This window comes from Medicago truncatula, chromosome 4, assembly GCF_003473485.1.
Source record: "Medicago truncatula cultivar Jemalong A17 chromosome 4, MtrunA17r5.0-ANR, whole genome shotgun sequence".
In the NCBI taxonomy this organism is placed as follows: Eukaryota; Viridiplantae; Streptophyta; class Magnoliopsida; order Fabales; family Fabaceae; genus Medicago; species Medicago truncatula.
This window is the reverse complement of record NC_053045.1, coordinates 60,235,243-60,252,345: the sequence shown is the minus strand read 5'-3', so window position 1 is coordinate 60,252,345 and position 17,103 is coordinate 60,235,243. Positions and strand designations below refer to the sequence as shown.

The 17,103-nt window shown below is 30.6% G+C and overlaps 2 protein-coding genes across 2 annotated transcripts; one reads left to right on the top strand and one right to left on the bottom strand.

The window, feature by feature from the left end:
• The first annotated feature begins 2,376 nt into the window (after positions 1-2,376).
• Positions 2,377-2,971, top strand: LOC25494189 (uncharacterized). The gene has a single exon (XM_013602974.3). The coding sequence runs from the start codon at positions 2,456-2,458 to the stop codon at positions 2,807-2,809; it is 354 nt and encodes a 117-aa protein (XP_013458428.1). The 5' UTR covers positions 2,377-2,455; the 3' UTR covers positions 2,810-2,971.
• Positions 2,972-13,839: 10,868 nt separating this feature from the next.
• On the bottom strand, positions 13,840-16,670 carry LOC25494188 (protein ELF4-LIKE 4). Its single transcript, XM_013602973.3, has 2 exons — positions 16,475-16,670; positions 13,840-14,386 (listed from the first exon to the last, which is right to left on the bottom strand). The coding sequence occupies exon 2, from the start codon at positions 14,339-14,341 to the stop codon at positions 13,994-13,996; it is 348 nt and encodes a 115-aa protein (XP_013458427.1). The 5' UTR covers positions 14,342-14,386; positions 16,475-16,670; the 3' UTR covers positions 13,840-13,993.
• Between the last annotated feature and the right edge of the window lie 433 nt (positions 16,671-17,103).

Below are 17,103 nucleotides of genomic sequence, written 5' to 3'. Positions count from 1 at the left end.
AACGTTTTTGTTAATTTGGCTTGCCTCTATTTGGATGATTTGGAAGGAAAGAAACGCAAGGATTTTCAAGAATTTTGATGACGTGGTTGAAGACATTAAGGTGGTGTCTTGGTGTGGGTCCTTGAGTAGATTGATGATAGCTTCTTGTCTCTTCTATGAATGGTGTTGGAATCCGAGAGAATGCATTAGACGGAAGTGACGGCGTTTGGCCACTGTTGATTGGCTTTGGTTTGGCTATAATAAGTGCCACGGCTTCTTTGGTTTCTGTTTCTGTCATTTGGTTTTTAGGCAGCATAGGCTTTTATGTTAAGCTTCCTGTCATTGTTTTTTCCTTCTTATGATGGTAAGCTTGCGCCTATTGGTAAGTTGGGCTGCATGTACACTTACTCTTTTAATGAACCTGGATTTTGTGCTTGGCTTATTAATTGAATATGTTATTTCAAAAAAAAAAAAAGAACAAATTCCAGGTTCATTAAAAAAGAATGAAAAGAAGCAATATCTATAGGAGAAAGAAGGATTTGACTGTTTAATTGAAAATAAATAAAATGTTAATTCGTGTCCTAAGATACTAGTTGGCCAAACCCTCCCATATTTTAGTTTTTACCACTTGAATTGATAGGATCATGGAGACTAAAATAATGAATCTTCTAGTTTGCTCTAGAAGGAGATCTTTTAACCACATTCTATTAGTTTGTTTGATAGTATTGTTTTATGACTAATTATTTGATATTATTGTTATTGTGAAGTTGATATAGTTATCTTATCATGTGTATGCATCAACTTATATAAACATTGTATTGTCCTATTAGCAAACAATCAAACAAAATGAATGAAAATTTTATTTTATTTCTCTTAGATAGTTTTTATTCTCTTCTTCTTTTAGTTTAGAACCATAGTTTCTTCTAGTTTATCATAGTTTTACTTAGTGATAGGTTTTAGTTTTCTATCATGAATCAAATTAAAACATTTATAGATTCAAAACTTATAGATTCAACAATTAAGAGTCTTAAATTATATCCACAATCAATTCATAGTTAAAGTTTAACGATTTAAGTTTTAGGGATTATGAATTTGATAAAATCATAAACTTGTGACTCAAATCAAGCCAATTCAAATTTAACCGAATTGGTTCGCATGTGATTAGGTTGAGCCGAGTGATTAAGTTAATCAGGTTAACTCGTATCCATCAACAGTTCAACACCCATGCAACAATACTACAAGGTACATATGCAAGGCTATACCATGAAAACGTACTAGTATTTTGGTCACGACACTTACTTTTCCCGTCCTATAAGTTTCTTGCACATTCTGTTTGAATTATAAAATTCAAAACGTTAAACGTGTTTTTGGAGGGGTTTTATGAATTTTTTTCTCCTTTCAAATTTTATAGTCGGAACTACATAGGACGCACGAAAAATTGAGTAAGACAAAATAAGAGGGTGTCTTTGGTCACTATCCCTAATATTTTTGGGTTGCATAAATAGTTATCAAGTGAGCCCAAATACTTGTAGGCAAGGGAAACCTGAATTTCAGCCCAAGAAGACTAGAACATTAAGAAGATGGCTGCCTACACTCCAAACAATACTAAAATAAATAACAACTTTAACTCCGAATTCCATCGGCAGTTAACTACCGTCGGTTAAAATCTATCGACAGCTAACTGTTGTCGATGAAGTTATATTGGTATTTTTCTGGTGTTTCCTAACACCCTTTGATATGGGAACAACAATCTTCGAACATTAAAAGGTTATTCAATAGACATTTCCAAATTGCCAAGTGTTTTGAAAAAAGTTGATTGAGAATTACGACTCAATAGAAATTTACACACAAAAAAGTCGAGGAATTACAACCCACCGGTTAAACAATTTGAGGGGATTATTGAACAATCTCCCCAAGATTATAGTAAAAACAAGGCTTAATTGCACTTTTGGATCCCTATCTTTCCAAAAGTTGCGGTTATGGACCCCTAACTAATTTAAATACAAAACAGCCCCCTATGTTTTGATTCTTTGGCAGTTTTGGACCCCAAGACAAAAAAAAATTAAAAAATTGACACGTGGCACCTCACTTAGGGTGCCACGTCAGCGTTGACCGAGTCAACAATGGACTAGGGGTCCAAAACTGCCAAAGAATCAAAACATAGGGGGCTGTTTTGTATTTAAATTAGTTAGAGGTCTATAACCGCATCTTTTGAAAAGATAGGGATCAAAAAGTGTAATTAAGCCTAAAAACAAACCCAATCTAGACATCAGATTATTCCTGCGAATTGATTGGACAAAAAAGATAACCTTATCCATTCATTTCCATTGGAGAAGTTGCCACGTCAGACGTAGGAAAATCTTCCAAAAATTCCCACCTCAAATTCTCCCCAGTCTCCACACCATACCTCTCTCAAAACACACCCACCACACTCATTTCACCAATCTCCAAAAAGTTTCACACCCGAGCAACAACAATGGCTTCAACTTCCACAATTTCAATGGCTGTGCCATTAACCTGTGCCAGCAAGAAGCTAGAGGCACCAACCTCTCAAGCATTCTTGAAGGCACCATTGACTCTGAAGCCATCAAAGTCTGTGGCAGCAGCAAGGTTTGTAGTGAAAGCATCCTTGAAAGAGAAAATTGTGACAGGTTTAACTGCAGCTGCATTGACAGCTTCAATGATTTCTCCTGATGTGGCTGAAGCTGCTACTGTTTCACCTTCCCTCAAGAATTTCTTGCTCAGCATCGTTTCTGGTGGTGTTGTGGTTACTGCTATTCTTGGTGCTGTTATCGGTGTTTCCAATTTCGATCCTGTTAAGCGAGGTTGATGAATTATTTTCAGGCCCAGTGGGGTATTTTAATATTTCTCTCATCATCTTATCTTATATATCTGTCTGTATAACTCTGTTATTTTTCAGTAATCAATCAACTCTTTTGTTGTGTGTAATATGTGACTCTTGACCATGCATTAGCTTTCCCTATTCTTAATATATTTGGCGCATCATAGAAAATATATTGTTTATTTTTTCATGTAACCTAATTAAAAACTCTACATACAAGATAAATATAGAACATGAATCAACCAAGTAATTAATTGGGCCCTAGCTAGGACGAATAGTTCACGATATTTCTCGTGAAACAATTCCTTGTCAGAATTTACTTAACATGAATCAATACTAAACCTTAGTTTTGGTGGGGGCATACAGATGACAAGGTAATTCACAACGATTAATCATTAATTCTGTGTTAAATTGTACTCTTATAGTAGTGGGAGAAACCAACATACAATTACTTCCTATAAAATTTTATAATTCTGAAGGGTTCATGGATGCATGTCACAACCACAATAACATCAAGGATGGAGTTGTTGTGCCAACATTTTCTATGTACTAGTAAGCTTAAAGAATAACTGTTTTATTTTATTTATTGAACCATCTTCATTGAGGAAAAGCTCAACGGTTGATGTCAAATCCTAAAAAAATACTCATTCATTTTTCAAATGGTTTTAAGTTACCTTTGGATATCAAATAAATTCCACGGATCTCAATTGCATCACATGAGCAACAATTGAGTTAAAGCAAATCGCTCGCATTTCACCTTCCCATCTCCTCGAGCATTCTTGTATGAACGCAAATCCCCTAGCAGTTATCCTTGCTTTTATTATGCACAGACCTTGATAAAGATTTAAAGCTGCAATTGTAATAGTGTGTTGGGGGTTTCAAGGGCTTCACCATGGCCTTTGTAGAGCGTGGGCACTCGTGTTGAGATTGAACAGTTGGCTGGAAATTATGCATATTACAACTTGCATTTTATGCTGGAAGATGATTACCGTTCGGCCTGGAAAAAAATGTGTATTGTTATCAAGCAATGTCTCTTGAGTTGGTAAATCATATTCCACAAATGAATTTGGATTTCCAACGACTTCGCAATAGGTTGTTGAGCACACTGCACACAATATGCGTTTTATTTCACACCAATGCTACTACAATCACCAATGCAAGCAGTTTAATCAAAAATTAATTTTGTTGTAAAATCCATTGATGAGGCTAGGTTTCTTCTTCAACATGTGCATAGTTTAATACTAATACAAACACTTCAATAACTTTGCTAATCAATAATATGGTTGGCTTTATGTAATGAGTAAAGCAAACAACGTAGAAGGAATTGCAATCTCTAATGTAACAGTACAACAGGAAACAGATATTTGCAGTGTGATCTAGTATGAATAGCATTCATTTCTTGGAAAGGAAAAAGGATCCTCTAAAAAAAAAAAATTCTCTTGTGTTTTACAGTACCATGTTTTAAATCCATACCCTTAACTAACTTTTCTCCTTTTTCTTTTTCTTTTTCAATTTCCAAAACCCTCCCTTCTTTATATTTCAAGGGTCATGGTCTCTCACATTATTTCCTCATGTTGATTTCAACATGAGAGAATCCTCATCCCTTGGAAAGGGGAAATAGTGCTAGAAGATAGAAGAAAAGGTACAAGTGCTTCAGACCATTACTCTAAAATATTGTGTCGCACCAATCATTGGCAATCATTGCTCCCTTTTATAGAAGGTTCAAAGAATATTTTCAATCATCTTTATTTCTTAAATTATTGGATCAAGTCACACAAGTCCTTTTTTTTTTTTTTTAACTATTTTGTTGACCCAAGTGACATGAATTTTCTTCTATTTTGTGAGTCATCAATGATTGCAATTCATACTAAATGAACAAGATTGAAAATTGATCAAAATATTTATGGCTTTCTAAGTATCATAGTCAATAATACAAAATGAGGCTAAGTTTTGCTTCAAGAAGAAAGATAAACAGTTTAAAAAATCTATCGTAATCATTCAAAATTGTATCAACCTCGACAAATCCAAGAGCAGTTTCTGATTGAAATCATATACCGCGATAACATTTTGGTTGTTATGACTAAATTAGGTCGTGGTGATGCCATTGGCTTGCATACAATTGCCACAAAGACAATGCTGCAACATCAACTCAACAAGGTAAATATAATTACGATATGAATTTCTACCAGATTGCAATTCTACAGAATTTAAAGTTAGCATAGAAACTCATATTCACAATCATATGTCAAACATCACATGATATATTGAATCATAATTACAATAATTAAAATACAAATAAATTTGATAAGTGTAGGAACAAGAAGTTGAGACGAGTAGCGAGCACAAACGACATGGGAAATCAAAATGTGGCACATCTCATGCCACTGGCTATTCAGAATCAATTTAATATTCAAAACCTGCACCCCTAACTTCGAGTTCACCTCCCTGGCAAGTACCAGATCGTATTCAAAGTCAGACTCGCCAGCATGATCAGTTCTTAAACAATTAGATAGAGAGATTTTGGAGAGAGGATGAAGATGAATTATTTTGAATCGGCCTAAAGCAAGGGCAGGCCTTGGATGATATATATCGAATTTAAAAAACTAAAAAAAAAAGTTAAATGAGACAGAGAAGAGATAATGAAGATCGGTTGTGTGACACTGATGAGGGATGTAAACTGGTGTAGTGTAGTATGAAGATTTGGATCTCCCAATTGTGAATATTTATTTTTAGAGGTCATCTATATGATCTCATCATTAAAATGCATTGAGATTATCCAAATCCATTATATATCAATGAAAACCAAAAGGCCATGGAAAGAACCGGGCGCAAGAATCAACAATTATGATAATATAGCATATGTATGCTTGAATGCATAATTAGGAGAAATGCTTGTTGGTGCGAACAAGTATTCCACTAAATGTGAGTGTTGTTACTATTATTTTTTATATTCCGTAACATGGAGTTTATGTTATTAAGGGGATCGTTTCATATGATTCAAAGATTTAACTCTTAAATTCTAATGAAAATGATATGAGACACAAAATGTGTCATTTTCTAATTTAATCAATAACACCGAGATTTCTTGTGTGAGTTAGACACACTTGTTAGGAATTGAACATTGTAGAACTTAACAATAAGGCCATAGATCATAGATACAACAATCCCTGGATAAAAGATCATATAATGACTACGGGGTGTATTGAATTGAGATTTTGAACGATTGTTTTGGCAAAAAAATCTTAAAGATTTTAAAAGATTTTGTGCGATTGTATTGATTTTTTGAGATTTTAAAAGATTTTATTTCACAATTAGGAATTTCAAATCAAGATTTGAATGGATTTGTAACATAAACTTTAAGATTTCAAAGGATTTTATGAGATTTTAAAGATTTGAAAAGTTTGTATGATTCTTAAGAAAAATTCAATATTAGCATAGTGAATGATTTTTTTTTATGAAATTGACTGATGATAAAATAATACTAATAATTGTTGGTTAACAACAAAATAACATAACGTTGTCAACAAAAATTATATGCTAAAAATCAAATAATTATTATAAATTAGAAAAACAAATTGACTTAAAAAAATTACACTTATGAAACTGCAATAGTGAAATATAAGATGAAATGCTTCACATAAACAAGGTACATTCGATCTCGACACGACAACGATGATTTTTTTTTTTTGAGAGAACGACGGCGATGGTTTTTAGTATGTAAAGTGGACACCATTTTTTTTTTCTTGACTGGATACAAGATAACATTTTTTTAGAACAATAATATAAAAACTAAACAAATCTCAAGGTTATGTGTGGGAGACAGAAAAGTCTCAAGGCTAGGTGTGGGATTGTTAGTAGGTACATTTTACATTAAACAATCTCACAAAATCCATTACTCACAACAATCCATTAAAATCCGTAGAGTTTTGAATATCGGTATACAATTTTTAAGTTATGCAAAATCTCAATTGAATACCATTGGATTTCATTGGACTCATTAAAAAATCATGAAAATCCTAATTGAATACCACAAGAATGTTTTACATTCCTTAAAAATCTTGATTGAATACCACAAGATTTTTATAAAACAAAAAAGTCTTTTAAAATACTTTAAAATCTAAATCTAATACATACCTTTTAGTCTTGATTTTTAGGTTAAACTTTCGCTGTAAACTTAACCGTTTAATGGAATAATGTTTAAGTAATTAAACGATCAAGACTAGGGATTGTGCTTCCATCACGGTACTTGCCATGATAGGTTGATGGAATCACGGTTCATTCAGAAGCAATGCTCAATCAAATAACTCATCAATAATCAGCGTTCAATGCCATGTTTCTAAAAAAACTCATCAATAATCAGTGTTTAATAAAAAATAGACAGTAATTTATATTAATTATAATTAAAATTCCTAATAGGTTATTATTGTCAATCCTTAATTAATTAAATGGTTAAATAAGTTTTTGATCCCTTAAAAAAAAAATTGATCCCTATAAAATTTTTAAATTTTGATTTTAGTTCCTCCAAAAAAATTCTTCAATTTTTGGTCCAAAATATTTTCCGCACCTCTTTTAGTCCCTACTTTTATGCCAACTCATGTGCTTCGTTTGAAATATTGATTTTTATTTTTCATTCATGTTTATTACATTACATAATTCTCTTTTGCAAAAGTTTAGAATTTCTTAAGAAAAAATGAATTAAATATAAATTTTTATGTTTTTTCCGCTTAAAATTATTATTTAATTCATGTTTTAGGAAACAATTCTTATATTTTTTTTTTCAGAAATTCTTATAATATTCTAAACATTTATGAAAAAACTAATTACAAAACGTGAAAGATATACGTGACCTTGCTTAAAAGCAATGACGAAAAGTGGTGACGAAAAATATGTTTAGGACCAAAAATTGAAGAATTTTTATAGAGGATTAAGAGTGAAATTTGAAAATTTTAAAGGACCAAAAACTTATTTTACACTTAATTAAATAATAAATCGAATATGCTAATGTACATTAATCTATTATTTGTTTATTTAATTTTTTTTACAAGAGATTCATTGTTGGTTTATTTAAATGGCTTTTCTCTGTTCGTCGTGTTCGGGTTGGTCGTAGTTACTTTAGCCTCATCTCTATGTCACGTCACTCCAACGACCACTTTGTCGTTGATGTATGAACCTTTGGTTTCTTGATTCGGTTTCAGATATATTGAGATTTGCAAGTTTCAAAGCTTTTGGATTTGTGTCTTCCACATTGGAGAAATTGGGGATGATTTTAAATCTGATTCGTTCCTTCGTGATTGAATTTATAGTGATTGGTTAGGAATGGCCTTGATTTGTTATTTTTGTCACCGAAAATTGTTGGTGTTTGGATTAGTTACCGTGTTGTTAGCCAGATTTGTTCGTTGTTATCAAAGATCTGAGTCACGGACTCGTCAACTCAAATATATTTTTTTTCAATTTAGTTTCACGCCCGATTATGCAAGTGGTGCGGGGTTGACGCTCTTAATTATGATTTTGTTTCAGCTTTACCTTTATGTTTCATCCGCTTGTTTTTTTTTTTTTTTTATTATATTGGTTTAAGGTTTTTTTAGGGGTACATTGGATTAGGGTTTTATTCCCCAATCTTTGCACATTAAAAATCTTGAATTGATTTGTATCGTAAAAGAAGTGGGAGACATCATGTGAGCTTATCGCAGTTGTTAGGGCATTGCATTATATATGCAAGAATCGGAGTTTGAATTCCATACACTACAGTTATACATTTTAAAATGAATTTTTAACCACTAGTCACTAGACTACTTAACCAAAAAAAAAATGAAGAGGAGGGAGAATATATATAAGGAGGGATAAAATTACACTATAATATACACCAATGTTACAAATCAATAATAGGGTGTGATTATTGATTAAAATACTTCCAAAATATTATTGTTTAGAACGAATTGGAAATATTAGTTGTTAAATGCAATTCCCTATATGATCTCTTCTCCTACAACTAAGCCCAGGCAACATTTTAATAAAGATGATTTTTTTTTTTTATGTAAAATCAATTATGGACGTAACCTTTGAAAATCCTCTATTTCAATCTTCATTGGGTTCAAGGTAATGAATTCTATAAGGATTATGGATTGGATCCCTGGTGTAAATTTGAATGTTGGATTTTAGCAAATAATGAATCAATTTGTTTCAGATCCATATCCTGAACAATACAGTTGATTTAACATGTTTATTTTATTATATTTTTTGACGAGAGAAAGTGAAAACCAGAAAGATTAGAGAAGAGAGAGGATGAGAAAATAGAGGTAATAAGGTGTGCAAAATAAATTTGATGTACTTTTAAATGAATAATTAATAGCCTCTAGATTAAAACAATTCAACGGATGAGATTTAGTTCGTTGGATTATGAGATATACTTTAATTGCATTGTAGAATGAGGTTGCATAGGGGTTAGTTGGCGTTTGAGAGAGTATGTGTTGTAAAACATTTCCAATAATGTTTTTTTTTGTGCAACACATAATGTTAGTTGTTTGGTTGTCCTAATTATGACAACAATAACGGTTTTTTCTCTCCAATTTTGACTGGACTCCAATTTTGTCGTTTTTCCCAAATTCAATGTTGTATTAGCAGTGTTACCGAAAATCAACATCTTGTGAGTACTTTTTTTTTTTTTTTTTTTTATGTCAAGTTTCACCACCAAAGTGCTATGCACAGTGAAGATTCTTTTCAGAGAAATTCACGAAGCCGACGTCTCTTGCATATAAGGAAAAGAGAAACACTTTAACTCCTGATTTTGTGGAAAACAGGTTGGATCATGGTTTAACCAACCAATCAAAAACGTTCGTGAAGAATTTTTGATGTATTTTGTCGCTATATCCATCATTTTCCATTAAGAACATAGAACGAAAATTCTTCTTCAAAAAACATGGAACAAAAATTGGAGTTCTAGTATAGTAATTTATATCACGATTTAGGATATTGTAAGTAAGTATTTTATGAATAAAATTGGATGTTAAACTATCATTTCTCAATAACTAAAGTTTTGCCAATCAAAAGAATTGGTGCAAATCAAGATTCTTGATAATGAACAGTTTAGTTTTTGAGGATTTCAAATGATTAAAATTCATATACAATTAGGAAAGGAGTTATAGTGATGCACCTTAATTATGACAGGAAGAAAAAAAAACTATACATGAATTTCGTTACCTTATGGCAGGTGAAACTTCAATGAGACATGATCTATGTACCAAACCAGGTACCGTTTAGGGTGGGAGACCTTTTTAGGTCTCCTACCGTAGGAGATCTCTTTTTTTTTTTTTTTACAACTAATATGATTTTTTTATTTTAGAATAATATTGGTGCTTATTGACCCTGAGATAAGAATTAAATAATTGAGATTAAAAATTCTCTTTTAAACAACATATGTTCCTTGCTACATGATATCTTGTTTGTATAGATTATTCATCTTCTTCATATCAAAAGTGCAGATTCTAAATCAAAAATATCATGTTGAAAGTGTATGCATCTTGTAGGGAACACACGAAAATATACATGTTGAAAGTGTATGCTTGCTGGAATGTATGCAGCTTGCAGGGAACACACGAGGATGGTGGTGGTAACATTGTAGGATTTATAAGCTTCTTAATCCTTCATGACAAAAAAATTCATTACAAATTCAATTGCTTTTTTAAAGTTCAAAATTAATGTTTTAAATATATCATCCTAGTGGGTGGGTCATGCTGCAAACAAATTTATGCCATTCAAAACCTTCTTTCTAAATCTAATGACTGGCATCAATTTTAAAATAAAATAAAAAAGTAAAAATTGTAGTCTCCTACGGTAGGAGACCCATTAAAGTTGCCTACCGTAGTCAACACCACCAAACAATCCAATATATAATGTTTAAAACGTAACTTTGCAATGCTTACGGGTCACCTAACCTAAGTGATGTCAACATTGGAAAGTTGATAATATTTTTTATAAGTAATGCAATTTTCAAATCAGCGTGTGATTGTCTTTCTGAAAGTCTCAACTCTCAATTCATTAGAGTTTAGTTTTATAAAAAGCATGAGAGAGAATGAAAAGAAAAGGATGGACAAAACTTATTAAAAATTATCATCAAATTATTATAAAGTGTCATTTGGACATAATTAAACACCTCCGCCATGGGACGTGTATTACTATAGTTGGATTATTCAACCAATGATGTAGATATCTACAAGTTCCATTATTATTATTATTATTAATTAAAAACATAGCTTTCATTGGACAAACTAGAGTTGATTTTCTTTCAACCTATTTGCTGGAAATGTAAGGAACAAAGGGAAAGAAAAGCAAAAGTAGATTCCCACACCACATGTTATGTTATGTACTACACAATGTCTATTTTGTCTTGGCTTGCTTTGGGGACCAAATCCATTTTTTTATATAGGATATTTATTCTAGTCGTTGATTTTTTACCTTAAACATAGCATGCTTATGTATTTGACGGTGTTCAGTGCTCCCTACAAGTACTAGGAATTTTTTCTTTTGTTGGATTAGGTTTGGGTTTATATAGCGTTTTATCCGATTAATAAGGATTAACAAAATTTTGAATCACCCTATTGTCATCATCTAACCGTCTAGATCCCCGATTGGTCAACTTGTATTCTTTATATATAATTGATTTTTGAATTAGAAGTCTAAAAAGTCATGAACATGTGTAAGAAAGTAGTTAATCTGGCCGTTTTACATGTCAATTTCTATAATACATTCAATAAAATTGAGTGTACCGGTACATCTATATGTTAAATGAATAGTTTAATGAGTTATTTTTTTTAGAAAAAATATATTTTCTATTGGTTACAATTATAATAATTATATTTTATTTCTCAAAAGTGTCGGCAAATCAAAATTCAATTTTTTTTAATTTTTAATACCCATAATAGTAAATATTGATTTTTTTTTTTGGATAAAATGTTAAAAAAATAGTATGATTCTTATAAAGGATGAAATGACGTTTTTTCTTATAAAATAATATTTTCTAAAATATAAAAGTTGATAAATATCTCTTTATTACATAAAAATGATCGATAACTTATTGATTTATGAAATAGATGTACTGGTACACTTTAATTTAAGGATGTACCATAGAAACTCCCTAATTACATATACAACTTTTGTTTTTTGTATAACGATGAAGCTTAAAATGTTGTATTATAGGATAATGTCCATATCTCTGTTACTTTTAACTAAATAATGTACATTTCATTTTTTGTGTGTAATGATTGTAAAAATCGTATGGCTCATAGAGACAAAATGATTTATATTTACATTTCTCCAAAATCTTGGATCCACGGATAAAACTAAGTTTTTCTAGGATTTTTTTAAACAAAACATTGGTTGTTTACTATATTGAGAAAATCAAGGATTGCGATTGTAATCACCTATGATTATTATTTGCAAATTAACAATTTAAATCCTCCAAATTAGTGATATTAAGAGATTAACCGAGAATATATTAGAAAAAATGGTGGACATTAATTTTACTCTAATGATGCTGGTTTTGAATCTTGGAGTGTACTAATTTTAAGGTTTCACATTCGATTATATTCGATGTCAATTTTAGTATGTTAATTTGACTTCTTAAAAAATAACTATATTAGTAATAGATATGACCGGATGGAATTAGAGATAAACTTTGAAAGATGTTTTTATAAATTACCTTAGAAAAACTTAAAAAATGTTAAACAATATTGATCGATCATAGAAAAATATTACAAATTATTGCAAATACTTACCAAATATTGTATATGCTTGTGTGATACCAATGGAGGTTAGGGAAAGAACCAAGATTCTTATACGGTAGTGAATCAATGTACCAACGGTGTAGTATAAAAACATATACAATTTCTTGTGTTGTAGTATAAATTCATGAGTTTAATCGTCATGCATGTACCAACGGTGTAAACATTTTTACGTATGTATTCAATCAAATCATACCATATAAATATTTGTGAATATATTTTTAAAAATTATCCTATATAATAATATAAATGGTAATATAAAAATGATTAAATTGGATGAATGCATAAGAAGATTTTAGATGACAATAAAACTCTTGAAATAAACACTACCGAAATGACAGGATAACAAATATTTATCTCCTTTTTAACGTGATGAGAAAACAATGAGCATTCTAGCTAACAGAAAACAGATTATTGTCAACATTCACTCATGTGGGTCTCTACTATTCTAAGATGGAGAAATTTGGTTGGCATAATCCGGGTCCACCAATAAAGACATAGGAGTATTTGCAATCAGAGAGATCTAAGGATTTTAGTATTTTACATGCTGCTGTTGCTGTACCATATATATATGATTCCTACACTACACGTTGTCACATAGCCATAGGATATATTATTATATCCATTTGATTTGAGAGAATAAAAGGAAGAGGAAATTTGGGTACCTGAGTGAGCACACGAAGTGGTAATTATGGAGAAGTTCAGTTTCATCCCATATGGACCAACCATTGGGTCCCTTGTTTTAAGCCGTAGTGCTTTGTTTTGAGTTAAAGCAGTTTTTTTCTTTCATATTCTCGTTTTAACTTCACCAAAAAAGTCATTCTTAAATCTTCACAATAAAATTTTCCATAAAACTAGTATACTCCGTACTTTCTTGCATCTGTTTCAGAGCATGTGCACAAATAAATATGCAGTTTTGAGTTATCAATTGTCACGCCCCACATTGAAACACATGAACTTCGTTTTCTAATTGGACCTTGGTGTGAATACTCCTAAAACAGTAATGTAACCCCTTCTCACTTTCTTAGCTAAAGCAAGAATATTTATTTAAGAACCACATTTTGGTTGAAATTAACATTTTAAAAACCCACTTTTGACACAAGAAAAAGAAAGAAAAGTTTATCAAACCTAAAATCTCATTATATGTTCAAATTCAAATGTTTCACCTTTTGAAAGACAACAAAAAGTTAATTTGACTTGTATTAGATTCACATTAGAAAGCTATAATAATAATAAGTGGAATTAATGCTGAAAAATCATATAGTAGAATATATATATTTATATTTATTTGATAAATGTAAGCAGTAAAAAGTAACTAATCAATACAAGAGAAGAGAGATTCAGCTACAGAACCTAATATTTTTCCGAAATGAAAAAGAAAAATGAACTCCCTGGCCTAAAGAGGTCTGTGTCGTTTGTGAGAAGATTTTCCTTCTGATTTCACAGCACCACTTGAATCTCCTTCGGAAGAAACATCATTTGATTTGGTGAAGGAAGTTGAAAGATCTGCATAAAGGTCAACAACTCTTCTGATGTTGCTGTTAAGCTCCTTAATAAGACCAACATTCTTGTTGAGGTTGTCAGGGACCCTAGACTCGTGATTCTGGTTTATCTCATTGATGAGTACTCTATTCTGATCCAAAATGTTTTGAACTTGAACAAACCTTTTTTGAAATGTCTGCAAGATCTTGCCATCAATTTGCTGGGTGCCATTGCCAAGGGTGGAGTATGTGTCACCCTCCATGTTTCTTTGTTATTGGTTGGGGTGGAGTCAAAGGATTAATCAGTTCTGTATCATGGGTGGGATGAAAATAAGATGAGAAGATAGAAAGAATGTAAAAAGATGTGAAATGAAATATTTGGAATTTTTTTTTTAATTTTTTTTTAAGATTTATCTATAAACATATCCTCTCCTAACTGTACCTGCCTGCACTAACCAAACAAACAAATAGACAAAACATAAGATGTTTAGAATTGTTTAATGCATTGAATAGATGAGACAAGCTCTGAGGTATAAAATCATGACCACCATGAGTTCCTTTTCCAGAGGAATCAAATTATAAGCATGACTTATTATTACATTAAAATAACATCAATTATTATTATTGTTATTCTTTTATTTTAATTGAGCCAAGTTCCATCGTGAGTGGTCGTCTGCGCATGTATAGCGTAAACTCTAGGATATGAAGTTCAATTTTACCTTTTTAGACAGTACTACGCTGTGGAGTTATACTCAAAAAATGTTAAAAACATCCATGATTAACTTCCTTAAAAATAAACTCAATCATGATTAACTTCTCTTTCAAAATTACAAGAGTGGTACAAAAGAAAATAAATATACGGGAGCACTCTTTAAACATACCAAATTAAAAAATTATTCTTTAACATTGAATATATAATTTTTTTCATAAAAATTACTCCTGTGTCCCTCAATACTTGACCAACTTGACTATTTCACACAGATTAAGAAAAGTGTAAAGATGAAAGAAATATAATGATATTTTTACTGAATTGCACTTGTCATTATTTTGAAATTTTTTCACTTTTAAGTAATGGTTATTTTCTTTGTTCCACTACAAACTTTAACATGGGAACCACAAAAAGTATTTATAAAGGGTAAATCTGTCAAATTTTGCTTATAAATCTGAGAAGGTCGAATATTAAGAGACGAAAGCACCCGTTAACATTTCCCATAAATAAATTTTTCTAAAACTAACACGATGAGATCACTGTATTGATGGAAGATGAACTATACTCTCTTATTTCAAAAATATAAATCATTTTAACACATAACACATGAATTAATTAAGAAACATAATTTACTTTAAGATAAATTATGAATTGAAGTACTTTACAAAATTAGTAGTATGAAAAATCAAAATTATATAAGTTGAAAAAAAAGAGTAATAAAGAATATAAATATATAATAAGAAACTAAATTAATAATAATTGCCTATGCAAAATGAAACAATTCCCTCAAAAAAAATTTTGTCTATATAAAATGAAACAAATATTTTTGGCTTGTGAAACTTGTGAGTGTATATTGTCTTTTATTGATTGTAATATTTTTAATGATGAGATTGGAAAAAGCAGATCTCATTTTCCATAAAAGGAACCTTTTTTATTGTACTCATCGAATACCTACCTAAAGCACAGAGTTCCAAAGAAGAATCTCAAAATCAAAAAATATAAAATTAATATTAAAAAAAAAAAAAAAAAAAAAAACTGGCAAATGATACAGAGGAAATGAGTCTGTGAAGGTACTATTGCAGAGACAATATCATTAACCCTTTTTCAGGCAAAATTACCAAAAACAAAAATAAGAGAAGTCCAAATGTTTGATACGATTGTCCAAATCCCGCAAACAACGCACACATTGAACAACACCAAAAAAAATCCATTTAATAATAATGTCTTGGTTTGATTACTTTAAATTCATAAAAATCCGAAATTAATCATATTAATATGAAGAATTAAAATGTTCAAACTGTACTTGTTTGTAGAGAAAACATAAACTGGTGTATAAAAAAAAGAAAAAATAAAACTGGTCAAAGAAAAACAAAAGAACCCAATTGCGGTTGTCCTTGTCCATTCACTATGATTATGAGATTATTTTATTGGAAGAAAAAAAACAGATTGAACCAATGTCAATGAAACGAACCCAATCAAAGGGAAAGAAACTGAAGCTGGAAACAAACACTAGAGAACAAAATTAACATTTTATGAAATTATATCATGTTTTGTTTGGTAGAATGAAAATATATCAGGTGAATTAATTTACTTATTTTTTGACAAATATATTCATTCAACAAATAAATGATTGAAAAGGTTGGTTTATAGTACCAGTAGAGTTATTAGTATGAATGAAAAATCGTACCTTGAAAATCTGAAACATTTATATGAGAAGAGACAGAGATTGAATGGAGAAGAGGAGAGGAACAGCGAGTAATAAAGATCGGCGATTAAATCGAATCTGCTGAGCAAATATGATCTGTCCTATGAATCCAGATAGATAGATAGATAGATAGAGAGAGAATATGTAGATTTGACAGTCCCCCCAAGACGTTTTTATATATGTTAAGTCCTTAGACTAAATATAGGATACATTCACTATATTTAAAAAATTATAATATAGTAAATTTATTATTGTTTCTCTTAATTCTACAATGAAATGAATGAATAACACATATAAAAAAATATATATATATTTGACTCAAGAATAAAACGTGATGGAGCTAGAGAATTCCGCATTTATTATCTTATATATTAAAGTTAATCCGTAAGCTTTAATTTTAACATAAACCATATTGCATAATTTTACTATTTTAACTCTAATGCTCACATCTAATCTCCTATTTTCATGAACAACTCTAATGCTCTCACCTAATCTTCTTATATATTAAAGTTAACCCGTAAGCCCTAATTTTAACCTAAACCCTAATTCATAATTTTACTGTTTTAACCCTAATGCTCACACCTAATCTCCTATTTTCATGAACAATCCTA

Excerpts from the sequence above, each read along its gene's own strand:
- LOC25494189 (XM_013602974.3), top strand. The coding sequence starts at position 2,456 with ATGGCTTCAACTTCCACAATTTCAATGGCTGTGCCATTAACCTGTGCC.
- LOC25494188 (XM_013602973.3), bottom strand. The coding sequence starts at position 14,341 with ATGGAGGGTGACACATACTCCACCCTTGGCAATGGCACCCAGCAAATT.